The sequence below is a fragment of the Gopherus evgoodei genome, chromosome 1 (assembly GCF_007399415.2).
Source record: "Gopherus evgoodei ecotype Sinaloan lineage chromosome 1, rGopEvg1_v1.p, whole genome shotgun sequence".
NCBI lineage: Eukaryota > Metazoa > Chordata > Testudines > Testudinidae > Gopherus > Gopherus evgoodei.
The window spans coordinates 16599172-16627105 of NC_044322.1; the positions used below are offsets into that span (position 1 = coordinate 16599172).

The 27934-nt window shown below is 40.1% G+C and overlaps 1 protein-coding gene across 5 annotated transcripts in view; it reads right to left on the bottom strand.

Moving 5' to 3' along the window:
- The window catches only part of DLG2 (discs large MAGUK scaffold protein 2), a 1569268-nt gene that overhangs the window by 810022 nt on the left and 731312 nt on the right, over window positions 1-27934 (bottom strand). For all 5 annotated transcript variants that reach the window (XM_030558530.1, XM_030558473.1, XM_030558462.1 and 2 more), the window contains one exon: window positions 1712-1873. In XM_030558530.1, coding sequence (XP_030414390.1) covers window positions 1712-1873 — 162 coding nt within the window. The remainder of the gene's footprint in view (window positions 1-1711; window positions 1874-27934) is intronic.

Below are 27934 nucleotides of genomic sequence, written 5' to 3' on the forward strand. Positions count from 1 at the left end.
CCCCCAGAAATGTATTCAGTGATATATGCAGTCAATCCCTGCGGAGCCACTGCTCCCAGTGGATTGCCTGCCAAATCCATGCCATGCTCACCCCCCACCTTCCAGCCCAGCTTGCTCAGGTGCAGTATTGCCTCTCATCTCTGAGATACATAGGCTGCTGGAAGAGGGGTGATGCCAGGCATGCCCCCAAGAGGGAACTCTGGCGCAGGACTAGTCCCACGAGGGGCTGGGGGTGTGGGCATGGAGGAGCCAAAATCGGTGTTGTGAGTGAGTGTTATTGTGACCTGGTGCATGGAGGGGCATGCAATCCCACTCTCAATTTTGGTCCCACTGCCCTCCTGTCACAATGGATGGCTGGCAGGGCCAAATCTAAATGGAGTGGGGCAGCCAAATCTGCTCCTCCTTGCTACTGTCCGTGGTATGCACAGTGCACAATGGGTATACTGCTGCAGGTGCCACTGCAGTCAGGCTCTAAATAAACCCGTATTTACTATGGACACATTAACATAAAAGGCCGAGCTAAATATTGCTGCACTGTTAGCTTTGTCAATAGAAGACAGAGACCCACTAGAGGGCTCCTGAACTATTTAAAAGGAATACTGCCTAATTCCTATGCACAACAAAAACTAACAAAGCAGTGCCTTCAGCAGTCCAGAGGCATGAAGATGGGTTCACAAAGCCAATCTATGGAGGAAAGGCACTCCACCTTCCTGACCACCACCTACACACATCTTAAAATAGCCTCTTACTTGCCACCATATTGTAATCACTGCTTGGTCCTCCTCCCATTCCATAACCCGAACACAGTATCATGGAAATCAACCACATTTGTCACCTGTAAACTGCTAGAGTCATCACCTGTAACAAATCCACCAGAACATCAACACCTCTAACTAAGGAGCCTACCATCTTTCTTTTTTCTTCCCAGTCCCAACAGAAAATAACAATCACCAGTAATGTGACTATATTCATCAACCTAACCAGTATTGGGGAAGTTTTACAAACACTTTAAAGCTCTTACCACTCATTTTAAAACAGAAACTACATCCTTTCATCTCTTAGCATACAGTGTGTGCAATTATATGGGATTCTTTTGGGATGACAAAGAAAAATAAGTTAACTCCCTCATACAGATGAGCAGCTTTTGCATTGCTAGTGAACCCATCTCCATATTTTTTAAATGACCAACACGTATCACAAAGCACGCAGTGACAAAGACATGGATAGCAACAAGTGCTGCAGCAATAAAGATTTGAACTGTGGCAAACAAATTCTTCCTTCATGCAAAAGTTTACATGGAACTTGCCATTAGGCTTAGGATGAGAAGCAAGACAGTACTTCATCAATGATTATACAGTTACAATACTTATTGCACCTCAGGAGCAAGGACAGAGAAAGTTTGTCATGCCAAAACAATGCCAGAACTTTTTTGGAACATTCATGCCCTTTTATATAAAAGGGGAGGTTTGCCTGTCAATATCCATTTTCCCCCAAGCTCTCACAACTCTAGTACAAAGCTGTGCCGACAAAGCAATAAGCTGTTACTCTACAATATCCATCAAGCTTTAAAGTCCTGCCACACAACAATTAAACTTCACTGAAGCATTTCAAATAGCAGCTTGCCCATTGGACAAATAATCTTTCTCCAGGATTATGGGACAAGTGATCTCACCGGTTTTAAGAGCAAAGCCATAATGAATATTCATCTTACCTTCAAAGGAGAGATGTGTGATTGCAGGACATATCCATGGATGTTTTCTATCTGAGATAAGTTCTTTTCTGACACATGAACAAGTTCTGGTCCTCTCACTTCATGGGTTAAACGAGGTAAGGTATGATCATGCAGGGCATCCTCATCTTGATAGCGATACTTCTAGGATAAAAAACAAGAATAATAAACAGCTGTGAAAACACCACATGTATTAATATCATTATAGATCACTAGTCAATATTAGCTCCCCAACCTCCACCCAATCAGTAACCCAGGAGAAACAATCTGTTTTCAAGCAACTCATCAAAAAAAGAGGCAGATTTGGTAGTAGACGCATTGATGCACTAGACTTTTACCTTCAGAGATTTGGGGTGAAATCCCCTAAAAGGAAAAGAGAAACATGTTGATCTTCTCCTAGTCTCTAGCTGACATTGGTCCACATCCCAAAACCTTCCAAATAATATTGCATTACACTTCTGTAACATTTTCCATCAGAAGATCTGAAAATGCTTTAGAAACATTAAGTAGGCTCACAACAGTCTTTACGGGCAGGAAATTGGGGTGGTGCATAACTAGTCTCCATATTACAGATGGGAAAACCATGAGACAGAAGGGTTAAAGTCAGACAAACATTGTAAAGTTTGGCCAGACTATTTGGCACTATTTTCTTTCAGTCGGGGCTTAGGGGAGAGCTACAGGGCTTCTTGAAATCTTTGGCATTAAGTGGATGGATGTGGTGCTACTGTGAAATTTTGCTTTCAGGCACGAGATCAGTAATACTGTAACATGCAAAATCAAATTTAAAAAAAAATATAAGTACTCGGACCTACTGGCCTTCTCACCAAGTTAGAGGTTAGAACAGAAAACTAAGCATGTCATAATTTCACAAGAGTTTTGGCACTGGAGGAAAAGTTTGTTGAAAATCTGTTCTCTCTATTTCCAATTTGGAATTCAGGACTTGCTTTTATTTTAAAATTGTGATATACAGTAGTAAAGTTATCTTAATTCATGAAGACATTAAAACTCAGATGTGATGAACCGCCCCCATAATCCACTGAAAGGTGAGTTCAGATGTGTGCTGTTGGTGTACACACTGTTGCAAAAGTTTACAGTTTACAAACTCTCATTCTGGCATAACAGAAGGGCTCTGCATACACCGATTATTTACGAAATACACAACGGGCAAGACTTTGTCTCTGTTCGCTCTGTGGAGTATGTCTGCAACACTTTATGCACACACACATTTTCCATATACTGCAAGTATGGAACATACACAGTAACTGGCACCAAGCAGCTCATTTTGGAAAAAAGCCACCAATCTAATAGACAGTATTCCAACCAGTGCCATAAGTCTTGGCACACAGATAACAAACCCCAAGCAATCCATTATCCTCTACTAATTCTAATGCACCTCTTTTAAGGAAAGTGTCCAGCCACACTGATGCCATAAATAGAATGAGCAATTTAGTTAAACAAAACTTTGAGAAATAGCTGCATAATGCAAGAGTCATCTCATCTCCCTTGCTACAATAGCTCACAGACTGGACAACTGCATCTCCATCAGTGTCAATGCAAGACGTCCGTGGAGAAGCCATGACTGGTTCACAAACCATCTCTTAAGTCTCCTCCTTAGTATGGCATTGCTTCAGAGCCTGAATCAGCTATCTGTGTTCAAGGTTCTGGTTCTGACTTCTGAAACCCTCAAAGCACAAATCCAAATTATCTCCATGACCAGTGTTTCTCAAACAGGGATCGCCGCTTGTGTAGGGAGACCCCCTGGCGGACCAGGCCAGTTTGTTTACCTGTCTTGTCCGCAGGTCTGGCCGGTCATGGCTCCCACTGGCTGCGGTTTGCCGCTGCAGGCCAATGGGAGCTGCTGGAAGTGGCAGCCAGTATGTCCCTTGGCCCGCGCCGCTTCCAGCAGCCCCCACTGGCCCAGAGCAGCAAACCGCAGCCATTGCGAGCCACGATCAGCCAGACCTGCGGAAGGGGCAGGTAAACAAACCGGCCCGGCCCACCAGGGACTTTTCCTACACAAGCGGTGATCTCTGTTTGAGAAACACTGTCCATGATGCTTTCTCTTTTCAGGGAAGCCCCTGCACCTTGAGAAATATGATCAAACAAGTACTCAGACACTATAGTAATGGGTGTCACAAGAATATAGACAGATCAGGTACAGCACGCTTATTGGAACCCAGGAACTCTCAGAGTAGAGATTGAAGTTTTGTCCTAATTTATTGCTCTGAGAAAACACTGGAGCTAGAGCTGTTCTTTTGACCAAACAATTTTCCACTCAAAATGTGTTTATTAAAATTTTCTGTGGGGAAAAACCTGCTGAATCAGTCTACATTTTCCAATTGCTCAATTAGTTGAATCAAAATGATTCAGTTTGTTTCAGAACACTGCATTGTTCCATTTTGGTCAAGTGCCACTTTGCCATTTAGACATTTCCAACTGGAAACGTTTTTTCACAAAAGTTTTCCATATTCTAAATTTTTGGTCCCTCTTTAGAACGGCAAGGGATTTTTGAAGAGTCAAAATTTTCAGTGAAAGAAAGATTCCTTTCTTTGAACAGCTGGCAATTAGTGTGCTGCACTCAAACACGTCAACTACAGGTTGGGGATGAGCTGTTGTGCCAGGCAGCAGAAACATGCGTACTGCAATGTTGCTAGGTACTGCAATGTAGCTGAAAAAAACAAAACCAAAAATTGGTCCTAGGCAGTGTAGGCAGCATGATCTCGACATCAATAGACCAGAGTTCTTTTCCTGGTTCTGTCACTGACTTACTTCATGATCTTGGGAAAGTCATTTTTGCACGAAGAAGTGGGGAGGATATTTACCATCCTTTATTAAGTGTTCTTCATCGATAGATCTTGGAGCACTAAGTACACCGCTACCTCGATATAACGCCACCCAATATAACACGAATTTGGATACAACGTGGTAAAGCAGTGCTCCGGGGGGGCGGGGCTCCGCACTCTGGTGGATCAAAGCAAGTTCAGTAAAACACAGTTTCACCTATAACGCGGTAAGATTTTTTGGCTCCCAAGGACAGCGTTATATCAAGGTAGAGGTGTAATAGGTAACAGTAGCACTTATTATTATTGATCCTTATGTGGAGCTCACAAGTAGTATAAAAAATCTTCACAATTTTTATCAGTTTCTGCAGAGAAGTTGTTCTATCTCAGTGGCTCTCAAACTTTTTTTACTGGTGACCCCTTTCACATAGCAAGCCTCTGAGTGCAACCCCCACCCATATAAATTAAAAACACTTTTAAATATATTTAACACCATTATAAATGCTGGAGGCAAAGCAGAATTTGGGGTGGAGGTTGACAGCTCACAACCCCCCATGTAATAACCTCGCGACTCCCTGGGGGTCTGACCCCCACTTTGAGAACCTCGTTCTATCCCATGATTTTAGTTGCTGCATTATTTAACAGAAACACATGGTTGATAGTTTATAAGATATTTACAACAAAGCACTCAATCTAACATTAAAATCCCACACCACAAATCAAAAGTAATCTCGATCACTATGGAAAGCTATCCATTTTCATTGAAATCCTAAATTAAAGATGAAAAAACTCAGTGAAATTAGCTAAAGTTGCTAATTTCTTTAGCAATTTGTATTTTTAATACATTCTTAGTCTACGTTATTCAAGGATATAATCAAACTTTTTAAAATGTAGTCCTGTTATAAAGTTACATTAGACCTTGTAACAGGGGCCTAGACTCCACTTCCATCTTCTTCCTTGCAGAAACTGTAGGGACTCTACGGGGTGTGTTCTCAGTTAAATATTTCAATTCCCCTTCACCAGTATCACCACAGTACCCTGTGTCCCCAACTATTTACAATATTTGCCAAGCTTTAGGCCTTCTGACCAGCACCCGATGGTAACAGAGATCGCCCAACTCGGAGGCCTTTGTATGACTAGACTCAACTGGCTCTGTTCCTCCCTCTCCCTGCTGCATTTCCTTCCTTTGCCTTTTCTCAGCCCTGGGCTGATGGGGGCCAACTGAGTTTCTACCCCACCCAGCCCACGACTCTGATCAGATAATTATCCCAATCAGCTTCTATTGAGCCACTAATTAGCACGTGAGTGACCAGACTGCAGGCTCACCTACTCACTCCCTGCACACAGTCAGACCTAAACAAAATACCAAGACTAAGGAAAGTAAATGGAGGGTTAAACTTTCAAAAGCAACTAAGTGATTTAAGCTCCTGAGTCCCATTTTCTAAAGTGAATTCAGAGCCTAAGACCCTTAGGTGCTTTTGAAAATTTTACCCTATAACTGCATATTAACCATTAGCGTGCAGAAGATCCTGCATATTCAGCCTCTATAAATTAGGAAGCAAGTATACCGTACACTTCTGTACCTTCCTTTTCCTTCTGCCCTCCCCACAGGCCTTGCCCTTTCCAAATTCTTCACAAAGTGCTGCAACTAGAACATTCTTCATGTGGCTATTTCACTCCTATTTTGAGCCTGCATCACTGCTATCACATGGGAACCAGTAAAGAGCTGGGAACACGCTGAACCTGGAGTCCTTACGAGAACTGCTTTTTATTGCTGGTTCCCAGCATAAACATCATGTCATGAGTGCAAGCCAATAATAAAGGAGGGTTTCTGGTAAAGTGGTGGAGCAGACGGAGGTGCCAGGGAACACGAAGCAAGAGTTCTGACTCACCTCCCCACAGCCAGAGATGCTCATTCCTTTCTAGCATTGTGCCCTGCAGTGGATCTGCAATTTCCTTGGAAAACAGCTAGTTCCCTGGAAACCGGCCTTTTCTCAAGGGTTAATTCAAATTTCTGGAAGGAAAACAAATGCGTAGAAACGCTGCTCCTTGTTTGACAAACGAACAGGTGGATGGCTTATGATAATTAAATTACAAATCAATGCCTGCTGCTCACAGGGTATTGTATGCTGCCAGCTAGCACCAGATATTTAAAATCCCATGTAATTACCTACAATGGAGGAGTGGAGTGTGCTCTTGTGAATTTAATGTGAACTTGCTCTTTTTAATAACTGATCATTCCTGTTATGATGTGAGAGTATAGCTACAAAATGGCACCACCACCTCACTTTACTTCAGCCGGGAGGGGTTTTTGTTGTTTGTTTTGAAGTTCTGTTTGCAAGGGAAATGTTTGCTGAACAGAGGCAGGACCTGACACAGCACAGAGTATTGGTTAAAACCTTGCAGCTGGACACCAGCCAGTTCTGATGCAAAAAAGGAGAAAGATAGGGAGATATTGACTTGACAAGTTACTGTCTGTGCGGAAATACCGTAATTTTCTTACTCTACTCATTGAACTTACATTAGAGGGAATAAAGCTGGTTGGAAATTTTATGTTTTAATGGAAAAAAGCATTTGCTGCAAAATTTTCACAAGTTCAAAAAAGCATTTTGCCCTTTTTTGGATTTGGAAAATCTAAAAATATTTTCTTTTGGGTCAGTTCAGCATTAACATGGGCCCTGAGCTGCCATGGTAGTAGTTGGAGTGCATTGTGTCTCCATTCCCCACTGTCCAACGTCTCCCATGATGCACCTTGGTTTCCCCTCTGACTGAAGCAATAGGGTACATCATCCAAATCACATGGACACAGTATATCACAGGAGCTGCAGTCAGACAGGGACTCAAACTACAATTCCCATGAGGCACCACAACATTGGGTGGGGGGGGAGAGGAGGCTAAGATTAACGTATAATGAAGACAAAACTACAACATTTCAATTTGGGAATGTCAAAATGAAATATTTCAACATTTCTCAAATCAGAATTTTTCAGAAGTTTCTGTTCTGTGGAAGATAAAAAAATGATATTTCAACTTTTCCTCCCAATCTGGGATGAAAACACCTTTTGAAATATCCAAATTTCATACAGGAATGATATGCAGCATGGAAATCGAGTAAGGAATAAGATTTCTCAGCTATATTAAATTCCCATGCAGTAACCACAGCTGATGAACTTTTAAAAATAAGAGAAAGGTGTCATGGTATCTTTCCCCAATCTGAATCTTAGAGTCCAAAAGTTGGGGTACCAGCATGAATTCCCCTAAGCTTAATTACCAGCTTAGATCTGATAGCTGCCACCAATCAGGACGTGGAGTGCCTGATACACTCTGGTCCCCCCAAAACCTTCCCTGGGGACCCCCAAGACCCAGACCCCCTGGATCTTAACACAAGGAAAGTAAACTCTTTCCCTCACCAGTGCCTCTCCTAGGCTTTCCCTCCCTGGGTTACCCTGGAAGATCACTGTGATTCAAACTCCTTGAATCACAACACAGAGAAATCAGGTTTGTTCCCCCTCCTTCTCTTCCCCTCCAGGTGTTCCCTCCCTGGGCTCCTGGAGAGATAGACAGATTCAAGCTCCGTGAATCTAAAACAAAGGGATTCCACCCTTCTCCCCTCCCTGTTAAGTACAGACTCAATTCCTTTGCCTTAAGAAGGGGAAAAAAATAATCAGGTCTTAAAGAGAAAAACGTTTAATAAAAGAAAAGAGAATAAAGAAAATCACTGTAACTTCAAGATGGAATATTACAGGGTCTTTCAACTTATAGAAACTGGAGAAAAGCCTCCTCCAGCAGAAATACAATTTAAAATACTTTCAGCCAAATACACATTAGAACTCTACCAGCCAGATACACATTTGCAAATAAAGAAAACCAATTAAAAAGACTAAACTGCCTTTCTACTTGCACTTACTACTTGAATAGAAAATTAGAGCCTGTAGTATGTCCGGTCACTCTCAGATCCCAGAGAGAACACATACAAAGAACACACACACACAAACTTCCCTCCACCCAGAGTTGAAAGTATCTTGTCTCCTGATTGGTCCTCTGGTCAGGTGTTGTTTGTTAACCTTTTACAGGTGAAAGAGACATTAACCCTTAGCTATCTGTTTATGACAAAAGGTATCAAAGCATAGCATAGAAAGCTGTGACTAGATTAGCTAGTGGTAAACACACATTTCAGTACTTCCTATCATGCAGTTCCATTTCTGAGCAGCATGACATGCTATGATCAAAAGCAGGACCGGCTCTAGACACCAGTAGACCAAGCATGTGCTTGGGACTGCACAATTTCAGGGGCGACATTCCAGGTGCTCTCTAAGGTGGGTGGGTGTGGGTTTGTTTTTTTGTTGGTTGGTTTGTTTGTTTGTTTGTTTTTTGCTTAGGCCAGCAAAAATCCTAGAGCCAGCCCTGGCCAAAAGAAGAGCTAAGTAATACTACTTGTTTTAGTCAGAGACCCACAGCATTTAATCTAATGTTAGTTACTGATCAACTCACGGCCACATGATACCACTACAGATGCAGGCAACTTTACTGAGTGTACAATTCAATGGAAAGACTTATTCAGAGTGAAAAACACCTTGCCTTGTCAAAAACAACCGCGTAGACAAATGCTAGGAAGAACAGTTAGTGCTGGCATAACACTGGAGTGGGGCTAATCACGCAAAATGTGTCCAATGAATATTCATTTGAGTTCTTAAATGAATTCCTTACAGCCATGCTCGTCCTACTTTTGTGCTCCCTTTTTGAGTTTTTACCAGCACAATTGTTCACGGAGAACTAATTCCTGTGTCAGATGTGAGCATACTGAGAAACCAAACTTTACATTTGCACACACAAGTATTTGTACTGGAAGTGTTTCTTCACTCATCCAATCATGGAACTGAAATAATATCATATTATTCATCCAACCAATTTCAACTGAGCAACACAGCTTGACTTCTGAGTATCTATAAGTAAACAGAAAAAAAAATAAACTGGAAGAAATCACATCTGCTTGCCAAGAATGTGGGAGCAGGTTAAGAAACTGAAATAATTGAACCATTATATCTATTGTGAATAGAGGTGGCTAGGAACTTTTACACAATGTTTTTTGTTGGAAAATGTTTTGCCTTTCTGTGGGACAGTTTCTTTAGATTCAAGATGGAATGTCTGCTCAAAATGAGTGAGAAATACCCACCCCAGAATATCCAGAAGCCTGAGGCCCTCACCTGTCATGTAGGAGACACAGGGAACTGAACCTCCCACATGAATGCGCAAACCACAAGGCTAAAGTCTCTCTTTGGCTCTGTGCATATGAATTTATATGAAGTGGAAAAGCTCCAACAGACTGACTTTGTAGCCTGGTGGTGACAGCACTCACCTGGGAGTCTGGAGACCAAGATTGGAGACCTTGACCTGTCTGATTCAGAGCAGCTCAGCAGGTTCTTGAACATGAGCGCCCTAGCCACCAGGCTATTCTGAAGTGCCCCCCTTATTTTCCATGAAAAACTTCAAAAGGTCTCAGTTTCATGCCAATGGCGAAATCTTGAAAACTTGTATGGAATAGGAAAACTATTTCCTGCCCAGCTCTAATTGTGAATGACCTGCTGTCTTGTCTATCTAGTGTATTTTTAAAGGGCCTGTCGCCTTAGTATTGCAATACCTTTCATCCAAAAATCAAATAACTTTTACAAACATTGGTCAAGTCTGACTACACCTTGTTGAAATGGATATTTATGAGTGAGAAAATTAGGCTCAGAGAAATTCAGCTCAAGGTCATATGTTGAATCAATTAATAACCCAGGAGGCTAATTCCTTATCTGCTGTTCCAAACACTAGCAAAGCAACCACAGTGAAATGCAAAAGGAAAATGAAATGTATAATTCATTTCCGATGAATGCTCTTAATTTTCAGTTATTTTTTGACAAGGGTTCTAAAAAACAGTAAACTGGGCAGGAATTATGGTTTTCTCATATCCCTGTTCAGTACTTGGCACAATTTTGATATCTCAGTAGAAATTTTAACCAGTAACAATGTTCCTTTTGGGGAGTGAGAAATAAAGATACTGGTTCCTAGTTAAGTTAGATTTTGTGGAGGACAAGAATTTTCCTGTCAGAGTGAGACTCTTTTGAAGGTGGGAACCCTCTCATGACATTGAGGAGCAGCATGTGCAGTTTTCCAATGCAGTGCAGCAAAACAAATTATAATTGTTCAGGAAAAGAAACACCAGTGGATTGGTCTGTCTGTTTTCAATATTAAAACACTAAAGCAGGTTTAGGAATCATATATCCATTTAATAAAAACAAAAACCCAACCAAACAAAAAACAAACCAAAAAACGTGGTTTTATAGCATATTCACAGTCTGCTTCTTGAGCCTCAAACCAATTTTACTTTGCACCATGAAGGGCTGGATGATAAAAAGATATAATTTTAAAATTGCCATTAGCCTAACTATTGGTGTATGCAGTGGTGTTGTAACCATGTTGGCCTCAGGACATTAGAGAGACAAAGGTAGATGAGGTAGTATCGTTTATTGGATCTGCTTCTGTTGGTGAGAAAGAGAAGCATTAGAGCTTTCAGAGAGCTCTTCTTCAGGCCTGGGAAATACACTAATTGTACATACAAGGCAGAATAGATTGTTTAATATAAGTGGTTAACACATATTTCAAAGTATGCAGCGTTCCCAGACCTGAAGAAGAGCTCTGTATAGCTCAAAATCATGTCTCTCTCAACCAATAGAATTTGGTCCAGTAAACAATATTACATTACCCACCTTGTCGCACTGGATTTTTGGCTTATTACAACAATCTATAACCCACTAACTTCTCCCTCCTCTCCCCATCATTATCCCCTCTATTACTGGGCAGGTATTAACGGGCCACTTCACCTTGAATGGGCCCTTGAAATGCATTAAGTACTCATGTAAAGCAATTTGTTCCACCCTGTATTTAGCTGTGACAGCGTGAGTATATTTCCCAGACCTGAAGAAAAAGTCTACATACTTTCAAAAGCTTGTCTCTCTCACCAACAAAAGTTGGGCCAATACAAAATACTACCACATCCACCTTGTCTCTCTAGTTAGCCTAACTACACTTGCCTTTAGTATGTTGCTGCAATTATGCTTTTAGCTCACAAGATGGCACAATAACCATCAAGTTAAAAGACGCTCACATCCAAATGCTTATATGAAAAGCATTTGGGGAAAAATTTTTTAGTAGCTATAAAAGGTCAAACCTTCAGTTGATTTTTACTGTGAACAAACCTGATAGATATGCTCACAGCATTTTTATGTATTTTTTTTATTTAAGATGCTGCTATTAGGAATACTGCAGTACTTACAGGAATCGTATTCAAAGTGGGCATCTGGAGGAACTGCGACAATTTGTACAAGTACCAAGTATTATGACTCAGTAGTAACTTATTGATTTTTCAGGGATTACTAAATTTGAATGCTATCTATCAGCAGACCTGAGAATTGCTCTGAACCCTGCATTCCTGAATTCTAAGCCCTAATTAAAACTGTCTGCCTGCTAGTATGTACCAGGAAGTATTAGGTTTCATATGTTGCATCACATTTTGGACCCACTAACTGCCTCTGTTTAGCCCTCTGGAGGTTGCTACTTACCATTCAATAATTTTAACTAGATTTTTGGTTTTGGACTTCAGGCATCAATATAACAGGAGAGGGGATTTGAAAGGCTGTGGTTTTGTTTGCTTGTTTTGGCATGAAACAGTAGTGTTGCTATTGATTATAAAAAAAATTTACATGTCCAGTATTACAAAACCGAAGCATTCGAAAACGATGAGTCAGGCCTTAAACCAATGGATTTACTTAAAGATAATTCTTTTAAATCTTGTTACTTTTAATATTAAATACAAAGCTATATTATAGTTTCCCCAACTTGACAATAGTGAGGATTTGCCATTAATTTGTTCTGCACATTTACATACAAGACATTCATGAGACCCCTGAACCTCTCTGTTCTAATGAACTGAAAAGTTCCCCTCCGCTCCCCTCACTGCTGAGCACAGTATTTAATAGACTTAAAACAAAAAAGCCCTAATATACAAGAACCTCCCTACCTACTGTCCAAGGCTAGGGCAGTTCGTTCACAGTCACCCAGCTGCACCAAGTGAAAAAGGCAGCATTTCAAGACTCATGGACCAATGACCTTGCTCTAGGCTCTGGGGTTTAATTCTATACCTTTCCAGCCCTCTTTGGGAACTACGTCAGCTGATTATACACCTCCTGTTGGTTAACTGACAGATTAACAATGGTTACAATCATACTTAACTCCTGCCTGAGTTTAGCCCAGCAGTGCATATGGTAGTGGTGGGTTTTATTTCTGGCAAACTGCTTGTGCACAGGGTGCTATGAATGCCATGTACTGATATCTTCAAACAGAGGGGGAGGCAGGAGCAGAGAAATAGGGAATCAAGAATAGGAGCCAGGGTGGAGATAAGGGCAGAGACAGTCAGAGACAGACGGGGGGTACAAGTGCAGAACCACCAGAGTACATTCCTCTCCAAAACCTGGAGTTGAACCCAGGAGCACTGAGTCTACAATCCTCCGCTGCCAGCAAATAGTTGCAAAACACTACCGAAGTAAGCAGCTCATATCTAGGGCCCTGCCAAATTCACTGTCCATTTTGGTCAATTTCATGGCCATAGGATTTTAAAAAATCATAAATTTCATGATTTCAGCTATTTAAATCTGTTGTAATTGTAGGGGTCCTGACCCAAAAAGGAGTTGTGTATGTGTGTGGGAGGTGGTTGCAAGGATATTGTGTGGTTGCGGTACTGCTACCCTTACTTCTCCATTGCTGTTGGTGGTTGTGGTGCCTTCAGAGCAGGGAGCCGAAAAGCAGCAGCTGCTGGCCGGAAGCCCAGCTCTGAAGGCAGTGTCACCACCAGCAACAGCACAGAAGTAAGGCTGGTGTGGTATGGTACTGCCGCCCCTACTTCTATGCTGCTGCCTGCAAACCTGGGGGCTCAGTCAGCAGCCACCACTGTCTGGCCACCCAGCTCCGAAGGCAGCATCACAGAAGGAAGGGTGGCATGGGATGGTATTGCCACACTTACTTCTGTGCTGCTGCTGGCAAGGCGCTGCCTTCACAGCTGGGTGCCCAGGCAACAGCCGCCGCTCTCTGGTTGCCCAGCTCTGAAGTCAGCGCAGAAGTAAGGGTGGCAATACTGTGACCTCCATGTAGCTCTGTTTTGGGTCAGGAACATCAATTTGAAAAACATTGGTCTCCCCCATGAAATCTGTATAGTATAGGGTAAAGGTACACAAAAGACCAGATTTCACGGTGAGAGATCAGATTTTACCATCTCTGACGTGTTTTTCATAGCCATGAATTTGGTAGGGCCCTACTCACATCCCTCTAGTGACTGGTCCACACAGAGGTTAACAGCCTACCACAGCTATCAGTTACTTCATTAGCTCCAGCTGATCTAAAGAACCCAACCCTGCTGATGACCCAATTTGGGTGTCACTATGGTTCCACATGATAGAATTTCTTTTTTTCTGGGATTTTATTTTAGATTAGGAAATTACATCCACAAGATCTATTAAAAGAACATTAAGATTTCAAATGCCCAGGATGAACAGTGCTGCAGAGGTTAATCAGGACTTTGTAGTGAACAAGGCGTGTATGTAGGATCCGGAATTCATTTGTTGCAAAAGTTGGGAAGTGTGTAGTGAATGATATAGAGGGTTGTAGGGGGAAGGGTGGAAAAGGAGGATCTTGTGGTTTAGGTAGTTGAATCTTCTCTAAAATAACTGGATTCTCTCCCTGCCTCTGCCAGAGTTCCTATGTGAAGCCAAGCCAGGCACTTAAACTAATCTTTTCAGAGGCGGTACTAACTGTGTGCTCCTCGGTTCCTAGGTGTCTGACAGGAAACCCTGGGGTCTGACTTGCAGTCATACTGAACCCTCCCAGCTGCAGCTGAAGGCAATGGGAGCTGCATTTTGAACATATAGGGTGTTAGATAAAGGCTAAGTGCTCTGAAAAACAGGTCCTAAGTGTCTCAAGTTGGGCAACCAAAAATTAATGGACACCTGACCTTAATTGTGCTATGCCTCCATTCTACATATGTAAGAGAAGGATAAAAATACTCCCTCATCTCCCAGTGGTGCTGCAAAAATAAATTAATTAAAGTCTGTGAAGCAGTCAGCACTATAGAAGAGCCTCAAGAAAATTAATAATTCTGTATTCTGACCAGATTTTAAATAGTGAACTTTAAAATAAGGCCTAATGGGGCCACACATTGATCATGGAGAATTCATTGAGTAAGCCTGGGTTCCTGTGGAAAAGACAGCAGTGATCATATAATTAGAGACTACGATAAAGTATACGCACAAGGGGGCCAAATTAATGTTGCCCAGGCAACCTTAATTCAGACCTTTTGAGTGCTTGACTTAGCAAACTTAACATCTTAATATAGTATTTTTAATGAAATGCATACATGTGTATACACACACACACACACTCTTAAATGACACTCTTATGTGTTAAAACTCTGAAATTTAGTAATTATCCCTATATCTATTTCAATGTTTATGAAAGACTGGCACTCCATACATACTAACACAAGTGAACTATTATGTGCATAAATAAGAAAAATAATCTATCCATTGCCACTCTGATGAATCCAGGTCATTACCTCTGAAGTTCAATTATTTTACTACAAAACCAATCTTCATCTCTGCTGGAAAAGTTATTACAAGCTACAAATATGTATATTTTCCACTACTTATCAAACCCCTGTCTCAAAGGCTATGAATTTTAACAGCCACCTTACAAACAGAAGGAATTATACATTAATACATTGTAACGTAACACACTGTGGGCTGCGATGCATACTGATTTCTGTGGGAATCATGGGTGTTTGGAACCTCTCTGAAAGTTAAGCCCGAATTATCTGAAACTGGGCACTCAAAAGCAAAAAGTTAGAAGAGGCTTCCAAAATTAGGGACTACTTTTAAAAAATGTGGACTTGAACCCTTCTGTAACCGAGATTATCCTTCTGTAAAATGAAATTGTGACAGGGTGAAACTGGATTAAATAAACTGGATTAAATAAATCCATATCATCATTCTAGCATATATCCATAACTCTTAATACACATCATATATATATATATGTCATGCAAAAATATTAGTGATCAATAAGTTTTTCATTTTCCAGTGGTACACTACATGACACCTTTTAGAAACAGATGACCATAGTGAGTTGGGGTACCCAGAAGTGGTCAGGCAACGTGAAACTCATTACTTGATACAAGTGATCCGTTTGCCCTCTGGCACTGACATGCCCTTAGGGCCATGGTCTCCCACCTTACAGATGAGTTCATTAGCCCTTGGGCTAAAGAGTAATTCTCCCCCTCCCCACCAATTAATATTAATAACAGGAGAGATTGCCCCCAGAGTGTTGCATAGCCTAATGGTTAGGGCATACTCAGAAATTGAGACCAAAGTTAAAATCCCTGCTCCCCAAGAGACAGGAGAGGGAAGAGGGTCTTGAACCTCTTTTTAAAGAGGCTTATTCAATGAATGGGGTGTTAGTTCTTATTTCTTTTCATTCTCCACATTCAATGTGTGGCCTATCAGGACTTATTTTAAGTTCATTATTTAAAACTTAACTGTGTCTGTACTAGACAAAGAACGTGTATTTGCTCCTGCTCATCAGGCAAACACAATGAAGGTCTGCGTACATATTAGCTTTTAAGCTTATTAAGTTAATAAGCAGGGGAGGAAACATCTTCCAGGAGAGCAGAGAAACTTTGTCTGCACAAGGGTTATGAACCTCAAGTGATAAATAAGGCTATGATTTAGTGACGGGTATTTTTAGCAAAAGTCATGGATAGGTCATGAGCAATAAACAAAATTATTGCACATGACAAGTACCCGACATATATGATAAATACCCTGACTAAATCTGGGTGCTGCTGCTGCAGTGGCAGCATGCCCCACAGGGCTGCTGCTGTGGAGGGTGCATCCCAGGGGTCACTGCTCAGGTTGTCCCCCTGGGCCAGCCGGTTCGGCTGGCTGCAGAGCCGCTCCAGCAGTGGCCAGTGTGGCCGCCCGCAAGCCAGCTGCTAGGGCAGCCCTGGGATCAGCCACACTGACCGCTGCAGAAGTCACAGAGGTTGCAGAAAGTCACAGAATCCACGACATCCGTGACAGACCCAAAGCCCTAGTGATAAACAACTGAATCAACTTTAAGGAGCAACAAACATTATTTCTCTGAGTGGTTCAGGTGAGGGCTGGACAGAGCAGGGCATATGGTTTTAGAGAAATTTGTGCTGGTGGAAGCCATAATAGGGCTGTAGCCAGGTGCTGGGGTCAGAAATGCTGAACCAGGGTTGCCAGTCGTTCTCAATCTTTCCATACGACTGTACTTCTTGCAGGAGTCTGATTTGTCGTGTATATCTTCAAGTTTCTCCTCACTTAAACTACTTGCTTACAAAATCAGACAAAGTATCACAGCACACTATTCCTGAAAAATTGCTTACTTTCTCATTTTTACCACATAAATTATAAATCAATTGGAATATAAATATAGTACTTACATTTCAGTGTATAGTATATTGAGCAGTATAAACAAGTCGTTGTCTTATGATATTTTAGTTTGTGCTGACTTCGCTAGTACTTTTTATGTAGCCTGTTGTAAAACTAGGCAAATATCTTGATGGGTTGATATATCCCATGGAAGATCTTGGTGTACCCTCACAGAGAACCACAGACACGCGTTGTGACCTGCATGCATGTAGCTGGCTATAAGCAACCCAGGCTGGGCACTACAGTAGCAAAGGATTGCAACATACCCAGGGCTGCAGGGCAAGTGGTGACTGTGACGGTGTACCCCATAAATCTTCATAGGAATATGCTTATGAATGTATATATGATACAACTGGAATAGGTTTTATGCTACATATGCCATGTAACATATATATGTAAAGGTTATGATCTACTGAATGCATTCCTCCTATTTGTATGCATGTATCATTTTTGTACTTGAAGTTATGAGTATTGGCTGTGTACTGGCTTGATTTTTATGTAACCTTTGTAAAGCTCTTTAGTAAGCTTCTTGAGAAAGTAATGTGCAAATTAAGTGCCCAATCAAGAAGCACTTAAGGGACAATGGATCTTGGGAGGATCCAATCCACATAAGAAGTCTACCTGAGGACGTTCAAGGTAGCAGGTAAGCAATGGCTACTGTCTGTAAAAACTGAATCATGCATGGACATGCTACTTGCTCATGTGACTCCAAAACTCCATCTTGGAGCTGGACTTTGCATAGGAGAGAGAAAGGGGTCTCCACTCACAAGCGAGTCTACTTAAACCCCTGGAGACTCCTCTATTGTCTCTTCAGCTGGCTCAAGAGAGCCTCTCCATCCCCCAAGGATGCCTGAAAGAAACTGGAACAAAAGGACAATAACTACATGGGGTGTGAGTGATTGCTGGACCCAGACTAGAAGGAGACTAGTCTGTAAAAGGAGCTTAGTGGGTGAGGTTTTTATCTGTATTTAGTTTACTTAGACATAGACTTGCATGTTCTATTTTATTTTGCTTGGTAACTCACTTTGTTCTGTCTGTCACTACTTGGAACCACTTAAATCCTACTTTCTGTATTGAATAAAATCACTTTTTACTTAATTAACCCAGAGTATGTATTTATACCGAGGGAGGCTGAGCATCTCTCTCTATCAGTGTTATAGAGGGCGAACAATTTATGAGTTTACCCTGCATAAACTTTATACTGGGTAAAACAGAGTTATTTGGGGGTTGGACACCATTGGGATTTGGGCATCTGAGTGTTAAAGACAGGAACACTTCTTAAATTGCTTTCAGTTAAGTCTGCAGCTTTGGGGCATGTGGTTCAGACCTTGAGTCTGTGTTGGAGCGGACTAGCTCAACAAAATAAGGTGCTAGAGTTCCAGGCTGGCAGGGAAAGCAGGGGGCAAAGTAGTCGGCAAAGTAGTCTTGGCATATCAGTTGGCAGTCCACAGATTTCTGCGATCCAACCCATTACAATGACCTTACCCTTTACTGCTCTGAATTGCTCCCCCAGAACATGAGAGAGTCAAATTCAAATCCCTGCTCTACATCAGGCAGAGGGAAAATTTGAACTCTGATCTCCCACATCTAGGGAAAGGAGCTGAAGTTTTTCCAGGATGTGTCCACTATCATCTCCTCCTCTTCTTGGTCTTTCACAAAAAAAAAAAAGACAAGTATCTAATGCCTTGAGAGGGTTCATAGCTGTGAATTGCAAGTGGAGGGGAAATGCCTCCACCTGGCCTTGTTTAGATGCTTAAATCCTTTTCAAAGGCAGGGTATAGGCCACACCCCTCTCCTTGGCTTTCCTATTAGCTAGATTAAGTGGCTCTCTGCTCAGCATGCTGGGTTTTCTGAATCCCATTCTTAGGAATCGCCTGCACTGAATAGAGTTATGCACTTTCTGGTCCCCTTTATGGTGTTTAAAGTTGGGCATTTAAGAGCCCTAGTCACTTTTGAAAGAGTCGGCTTGTACCTCATATTAGACAAAACTGTTGTGCTCCAAGCTGACTTCAGCCTTTGATCCTTGAATCTGATCTCAGATGGGTCTAGAGTTTCATCTGTCTTGTGTTCCCTTTCTTGTTCAACTGTACAGCACTTTGTTCCCTTTTATTGTTGTCAGGGTTCCCTCTCCACTCTGAACTCTGGGGTACAGATGTGGGGACCCACATGAAAGACCCCCTAAGATTATATTCCACCAGCTTAGGTTAAAACTTCCCCAATGCACAAATTCTTTCCTTGTCCTTAGACGGTATTGTTGCCACCATCAAGTGATTTAAACAAGCATTCAGGGAAGGGCCACTTGGAGCCCTATTCCTCCCAAGGCCCTTCACCCCATTTCCGGGGGGGGAGGGGCGCTTGAGAATAATATACCAACCATTAGGTTAAGAAAGTGAGCACAGACCAAATCCCTGGTTTTTAGGACACTGAAAATTTATCAAGTTCTTAAAAAAAGAATTTTATTTAAAAAAACTAAAAGAATCACACCTGCAAAGTCAGGATGGAAGACAACTTTACAGGGTAAATAAAAAGATTTTAAACCCAGAGGATTCCCCTCTGATTCTGCTTCCCAGTTACAAAACAGGAATAAAATTACCTCTTAGCATAGGGAAAATTCACAAGCAAAACCAAAAGATAATCCAGTGCATTTCCTTGCTACTACTTACAAGTTTTGTAATCTTAGATCCCTAATTCAGGTAGAGTTTTAGATTATTTTTTCCTGCCCTGGTCCCTCTCTGCCCGAGAGAGAACAACAAAGAGACCACAAAAAAAAAAAAACTCTCCCCCCACAGATCTGAAAAGATCTTCTTCCCTTTTTGGTCCTTTTGGTCAGGTGCCAGCCAGGTTATTTGAGCTTCTTAACTCCTTACAGGTAAAGGAGGGATTTTATGCTACACTTAGCTGTATGTTTATGACAATTGTTATATGCAAAAAGAACAGAAAAAGTCTGTCCTTACCAGGCTGATCTGAACATACAAAGCCATACTTGCGTCTTTGCAGTAAGTCTAGCGTAATTACAGGCTAACAAGGACAATGTACTTCCATTCACAAAAGATCTTTGTAGAAGAGATACAAACTAATACCTTTTCCAATCTCATTCCACTTTCAGCTGAGGTAAATACATTTTTTGTAAAAAGGACCATCACAGCATTATAAAATGCACATTTCTTCAGTCTTAAGAAAAGCTTTACAGGAAGGTTGTACAGATGCGTGCCTGCCTAACAGTGCCATGGTATGCTTCCTGTTTTTCTTAATTACTGAAAATGAGGACAAAGCAAAATTCATCCTGGGTAAATTAGATTTCACTCAGATCATAAGACAGGCATGAGACACCATTCACTTTGAAATATAAACATTACAAAAAAACCCATAAACCCTGCCAGTAAAGGCACTGTAGTTTTATTTTTTTTATTATTGTTTAGAAAAGTTTTTGCAGTTCACTCTTACAACTGGACTAATTACACTGCTCTACAGCCAAAATGCTTCTGAAATAAATGTAGTCCAACTTTACTAATTCTGGGTCACTGAGAAAGAAAATGATTCTTAAAATTGTTGATTGGCTCGAGTTTTCAAGATATGCTATTGGGTCAGTATATAAGACCCTTGACTTGAGAATGGCGGAGGATAAGTGAATTATAAAGGGAAGGGATCTCAATTTAAACCAGAAATGACTAAAATACATCTTTGACTGGATCTATGAATAAATCTATGACTGGGTTTGGACAGTATTTGCTTTTTAGGCAAAACAATGAATGATGCAATCTGAAGCTGGTATTGCATCATACATGATATGAATTGCATCATGTTATTCCTAGAAGTCATGGATGATGCAATCATAACAAAGCTTACATCACTCTGCTGAACAAATTGCCCTATATCAGCTCTAGAAATCACACAGTGTCGTACTTCTCTTTATTTGTCAGTGTTTGATTTTGCAAAGGGACACATTTCTGTTTAGCCAAAGTGAGGAGAGATGCCTCGTACTTGTGTAAACAGTGCAGATAACTTCTGCTATGTTTGTGGTGAAGTGACTTTTGCATCACAAAAGCGCAGTATAACCACTCTGGTTAAGAAAGCCTATCACCTTTCTTTTGGCTGCAAAATTGGAGATCAGGACAAGAGGTGGGCCCCACACATATGCTGCAACACTTGTGCAACAAATCTTTGCCAGTGGTTGAACAGAAAAAGGAAATCTATGCCTTTTGCAGTGCCAATGATTTGGAGAGAGAGCCAACAGATCATACCAGCAATTGTTACTTCTGCATGGTGCCTCCAGTTGGGAAAGGTGTGTCAAAGAAGTAAAAGTGGACTGTGCATTATCCAAACATTCCATCAGCTATACGCCCAGTACCCCACGGAGAAGGACTATCGGTTCCTGATGCACCAGAATCATTCTCACTTGAGTCAGATGAGGAAGAGGAAGAGGATGAAACTTCTGGTCCTGAACCATCAATGTCACAGGACCCACATTTTCTCCCATCCTCCTCCTCTGAACCACACCTCCTAACACAAGGTGAACTGAATGACCTTGTCAGGGATTTGGAACTACTCAAGAGTAAGGCAGAGCTGTTGGGCTCATGACTACAGCAGTGGAATCTCCTGGCAAGCTATCAGGGCAAATGGAGCCCATCAATGCTTGCAGACTATTGCTGGACAGTGACAAGAGATGCTCCATTTAATGAATACAAGAGACAAGCCAAGAAGCGCCAAACAGACACACTGAATAGGACTAAACTATGTACAGAATAGTTTTTTGCCTTTTGTTTCATAATACATTTTATTTATATAACCCTTTTGCTGATTTTTAAAGTGTTACATAAACAGGACAGGTGAAATATTATCATGTATAGCAACCATAAACACGTGAAAAGACCTAGGTTTACAATTTATGATTAAAACTCTACTATCTACACAATATACATAGACATAAAATGTAAAAACTTAAATATCTTAGAAACAGTAGCCAATCAGTTGTTTTAATTGTCATATTTGAATTCAGCACATCAAAATACATAATAAATATCACATTTTATCTCTGAAACAGATGACTTCTCAAAAATTGTAGACCAGTGTTATTTACATCATCAATTTCAAGAGACTGTACGTACACAGTGGGCCAAATCTCCAGCTGAAGTCAATCCAGCACGGGATCTAACCTAGTTTCTGGTTAAAAAATAAGTGATTCTTCATTTTTCTTTTTTGCTTAGTTCTAGGAAAAGCGTCAAACTGACAGCCTAAAGACTCGAGTCCTCTGATTATTTACAGAATAGATGCAGTAACTATACAAGCTTCTCTCCACTTTCTCCTCACATACATTCCTAAACATTGTTCTGTAAAAACCACCTCTATTGCATAAGGGTAATTAAGTCTTCACGTTCAGTCAGCCGTTGACAACATTGCGGAGAACGAGTTGTCATCCTTGTTGTCAGACTATTACTGCGTAACAAATTGCCCACTGGAAACTCAACTGAGAGCCGCAACCCACATGCCAGATGGATATGCCTTTTGCTCACTGCTGACCTAAGGTACATTTGAACCACTGATCTAAAAGTCAAAGGTTCAATATGGCATTACCAATTCCAAATCATCCATTCCTATTAAAACCATTTTTACTATTAATAGAACTTCAATACATGAGCATAACTCACAAACATTAACTATGGTGTAAATGCATCTACACATATATACATATATTCTGCTTATACTGTATTTGTCTACTTTCAATCTATTAACTAAGCAAATGGAGACATTTCAGCTCACAGGGAGGCACTTCTGTTTATACAGCCAAAGGTCATATTTTATTCCAAGTGCTACATGATTAAGCCCTAGTGACAACTATGCTGCCTGTATGTGCATTCCCACAGTGTGTTACAAGCAGACATCTGTATTTTTAAAACCTAGTGATTATCCAGGTGGTGCTCAGTTAGCCTGGTTCTTCAATTCCCAAGAGACATAATACATCATCTAATTTCCCCTGCTAGAGTACAAACTATTAGGCTGAAAGCTGAACACACTAGTACTCAAATCTCTCAGTTGCCACTAATATTCTGTCCCGAAGCTTCCATGTCCTCATGGACCTTTTTCTACATTACTTCTTTATTAAAACTTTGGCCTTTTATAAAAGCATTTAACAACGATCATCAAAAGGTTGCAGCAGGCAATGGGTCGCAGAGGCTCCTTTATAGCTAAATAATTATGTGATGCTGTAAAGTTTTCTGAAAAATGTAGTGTGACATCTCACTTTTCTGAGGATGGTCTCAGATTTTAAAAGTGAAATAGTTGGGAATCTACTAACTTGACTAGGTTGTCAAATGATTAAAAAAAATTAATCACGATTAATCGCATTGTTAAATGATAGAATACCATTTATCTAAATATTTGTGGACGTTTTCTATATTTTCAAATATATTGATTTCAGTTACAACACAGAATACAAAGTTTACAGTGTTCACTTTATATTTGTTTATTACAAGTATTTGCACTGTAAAAAAAAGAAATGTATGTGAATTGAAAATACTAATTACTGTAGTGCAATCTTTTTATCGTGAAAGTTGAACTTACAAACGTAGAATTATGTACAAAAAAATTGCATTAAAAATAGAACAATGTAAAACTGTAGAGCCTGCAAGTCCACTCAGTCCTACTTCTTGTTCAGCCAATCACTCAGACAAATAAGTTTGTTTACATTTGCAGGAGATAATGTCACCTGAAAGTGAGAACAGGTGTTCACATGGCACTGTTGTAGCCAGCATCGCAAGATATTTACATGCCAGATGTGCTAAAGATTCATATGTCCCTTCATGCTTCAAACATAGTTCCAGAGGACATGCATCCATGCTGATGAAGGAGTCTGCTCGATAACAATCCAAGTAGTGCAGACAGATGCATGTTCATTTTCATCCTCTGATTCACATGCCACCAGCAGAAGGTTGACTTTCTTTTTTGGTGGTTCGGGTTTTGTAGTTTCCACATCAAAGTGTTGCTCTTTTAAGACTTCTGAGAGCATGCGCCACACCTTGTCCCTCTCAGATTTTGGAAGGCACTTCAGATTCTTAAACCTTGGGTCGAGTACTGTAGCTATCTTCAGAAATCTCACATTGGTACCTTCTTAGCGTTTTATCAAATCTGCAGTGAAAGTGTTTTTAAATCAAACAAGATATGCTGGGTCATCATCAGAGACTGTTATAACATGAAATATATGGCAGAATGCAGGTAAAACAGAACAAGGGACATACAATTCTCCCATGTCACTAATTTAATTAATGCTTTATTTTTTTAACTAGTGTCATCAGCATGGAAGCATGTCCTCTGGAATGGTGTCCGAAGCATGAAGGGGCATATCAACGTTTAGCATATCTGGTATGTAAATACCTTGCAGTGCAAGCCACAAAACTGCCACGCAAATGTCTGTTCTGACTTTTTGGTGATATTCTAAATAAGAAGAGGGCAGCATTATCTCCTGTAAATGTAAACAAACTTGTTTGTCTTAGCAATTGGCTGAACAAGGAGTAGGACCGAGTGAACTTGTAGGTTCTGAAGTGTTACATTGTTTTGGTTTTGAGTGCAGTTTGTAAATTGCACTTTCATGATAAAGTGATTGGAATGGTACCTATATGAGGTGAATGGAAAAATACTATTCTTTTTTTTTTTTTATAATTTTTACAATGCAAATATTTGTACTAAAAATATACACTTTGATTCCAATTACAACATAGACTATATAGGAAAAGGTAGAAAAACATCCAAAATATTTAATAAATTTCAATTGGTATTCTATTGTTTAATAGCGTGATTAAAACTGCAATTAATCACAATTAATTTTTTCAATTGTGATTATTCTTTTCGAGTTAATCGTGTGAGTTAACTGTGATTAATTAACAGCCCTAAACTTAACACATTCTCTTCTTGAGCTTCGCAAGAAAGGAAGTGTTATAGCTTCAGTGCAAGCATTTCTGCTCCAGTTTTTCTTTGATTGTTCATATAACAAAATATTATAAAAGTTTCTTCCTCTTTCAGATCATGAATCAGCAAGGCATTGGAGTACATGAAATCAACTGAAGTCAATGGGACAACTCAGAAGCTTACAATTATTCATGTCCTTAAGTACCTTGGTGAAACAAGGCCTTACAGTTCAAGTCAACAGCATTTTAATAACTGCTTACCAAAATTCTGAAGCACTTTAGTTATAGTACTAGTTGTGTGAAAATTTGCAATACTCAAATTTCCCAGTCCCCAATATATTTTATACCTCTATGCTGCTAATGCAAAAGTGTTCACCATTCACACTAGTATTAAGGCTAGATGTTTGCCTTTTCAAACCCCCATGCAAAGATTTTGACAGATCTCTGCATGCTATCAAGGGAGACCTTGGGAGGGAAGTTTGAACATTTGTGCCTCAGAAATACATTGCCAGAGTACAACAGCTAGAGCTGTGTCTAAAAGTGACTAATCAAGTATTCTGAACTCATTTGAGGCAACTTGTTCTAGCTTTAACACACTTCATATTTCCTAGAAATGCCTTTATGTAAAATGGTGACTGATCCTCTCCTCAGCTGAGAACAGAACCCACTTAACCTATGTTTACAGTCTGTGTCCACAGAACAAGGCACCAATTTTGCATATCTCGCAAGCATGAAGTTTCAGGAGATAATATCAAGTCAATATTCAGACACACTTCTTGGTTTATTCATTTTAAAAGCAGCTTTTTATCTTTTGAAATTTCACACTGCAATCTGAGGAAAATGGGTATAATGTTTCCTAAATACATGAAAACTCAATCAAGATTTTATCTAACAGATAAAAACATTTATATCTTGTAATATATTATTTCAATTCAAGAGCTAAACTTGGAATTGGTATTACTTGCCTACAGCTAGAAAAAAAAGTCTGACAAATTCAACCTATTATGTCTGAAAAGGCTAAAGAGCAAAAGCTATTCCACGTGAAGTTTGCACTATGTAAATATACTGCTGCCAACCATAGGGTATCAGAGGGAATTTCAAAATTATGTGGGAAAGTATGCAATTTTGAAATTTGCTTTCATTTCAAATTGGAACGGAATGTAAAAGTTTGGACTTTCTCACTAAATGAAAATTTTAAAAACATTCCTATCAAAATATTTCATTTCAATTTCAACTTTATTTTCTACTATCATAAAAATAAAATAAAGTAAAACAAATGGATAATTTTTACACAAAAATAGTTTACACCCAGTTAAGAAATCATTTTGATTCCCCCTCCCAAATAAAATAATGGCAAAATTGAATGACACATTCCCACAAAATGCCTTGATTTTATTGAATCAGCAATTTCCAAGGGAGAACTAGCCATTCTATTAGAAAATTAAAGTATTGACCAACTCTAAAAATTACATTAAAAAGCCCAACCTATATACATAACTTTTGTCTTCTTACTCTTTACAAGACCAAGCAGAAATGCTAGGAATTTCACTTAACATTACACAACTTTTCACTTAGATTTCCTCCAATCCTAGGCTGACCAGATAGCAAAGGTGAAAAATTGGGAAAGGGGTGGGAGGGTAATAGGAGCCTAATAAGAAAGAGCCCCAAATATCAAGACTATCCCTATAAAATCGGGACATCCGGTCACCCTATCAATCCATTTATTTCAGATGTTTGCATATTGCATTTTTTTCCCCTAATTCCACCTACTTTTAATCAAACTAGATCCTCTTTAGGAGTCAGAAACCCTAGATAAAGATAACATGTATATTCAGTCAGGGGTTATTAGAGGAAGGGATAGTATGAATGGATCATCCGTTAAAGCACAGAGGATGACAGCTGAGCTATATGAAACTGGTATTGATCCACAAAGGGTTTGCAACTTTGGAGTTTCTAGTGTAGGTGCACTCCAAACTCTGTGAAACTCACTCAAAGCCGCTGGGTGTTTACCGATTTCACACCAAGGCCACGTGAAACTGAACTTCACATGATTTTCAAACAAATCAGGTTCAGCCTACACCGGGCTCAGCCCCATTTGCAAAAGAGTTCTGTTAATTACCCTATTAATAAACTTGGTTTAGAATTTGTAATAAAAAAAAGCAATTGGGTTGTGTGTGATTTTTCTTTCCATCATAAATGTTTTGGACAGTTCTAATTTCCAGTCTCTTAAAGGTAGATTCCAGAAAATCACAGTGCAGTTGGAATAGTAGAATCTGTGTTTTTGTTTGTGGCTCACTTGGGTATTTCTTCTCATTTTACATAAGAATGTATTAAAATATTTTATGTGTTTCAATATTCACTTTAAAAGGGAAGGAGGCATTTTAAGATATCCTAAGGAAATAAAACTGGGTGGGGGCTTCTTTTTTTTTTTTTAAATGGTAACCTTTAAAAACCGAGAACAAAACTACATTATGTCCAGATGCATCTACTGAATGTTCCCCACAGCCTTGTTAATTCAACACAGAACCAAGTTTTAACTAACCTTTAAAAATTTATTCTATCCCCTCTGAAAACCTCTTCATACCCTTCTGGTTTACTGAAGGTGTCTCATAATGGATCATTCTTTCACATCAGAAAACCATGGATTCCCATAGATTACACCACCACCTCTGGTATATGAGGGCATTCAAACCCAAGCCCAAACATCTACACTTCAGTTTTATAGCCCACATCTCAGCTGTCGCCCTCCAGCCATGGGTGTTTCATTGCAGCATAGACATACCCACTGTGGCCAAGAGGTTAGCCAGCATTCAGAACAGGATTCTTTTCTACATACTATGCTCATCAAGGTAACACCTGAGCACGTTCCAGTAACAAGTATTTCTTGTTCTGTCCTTTGAAACAGCTGTTACTGGTCTCTGTCCATGGAACACTAGTCCGACCTAGTATGCTAATTCCTATGTTCTGAAGGGCAGAAGGATTTTACAG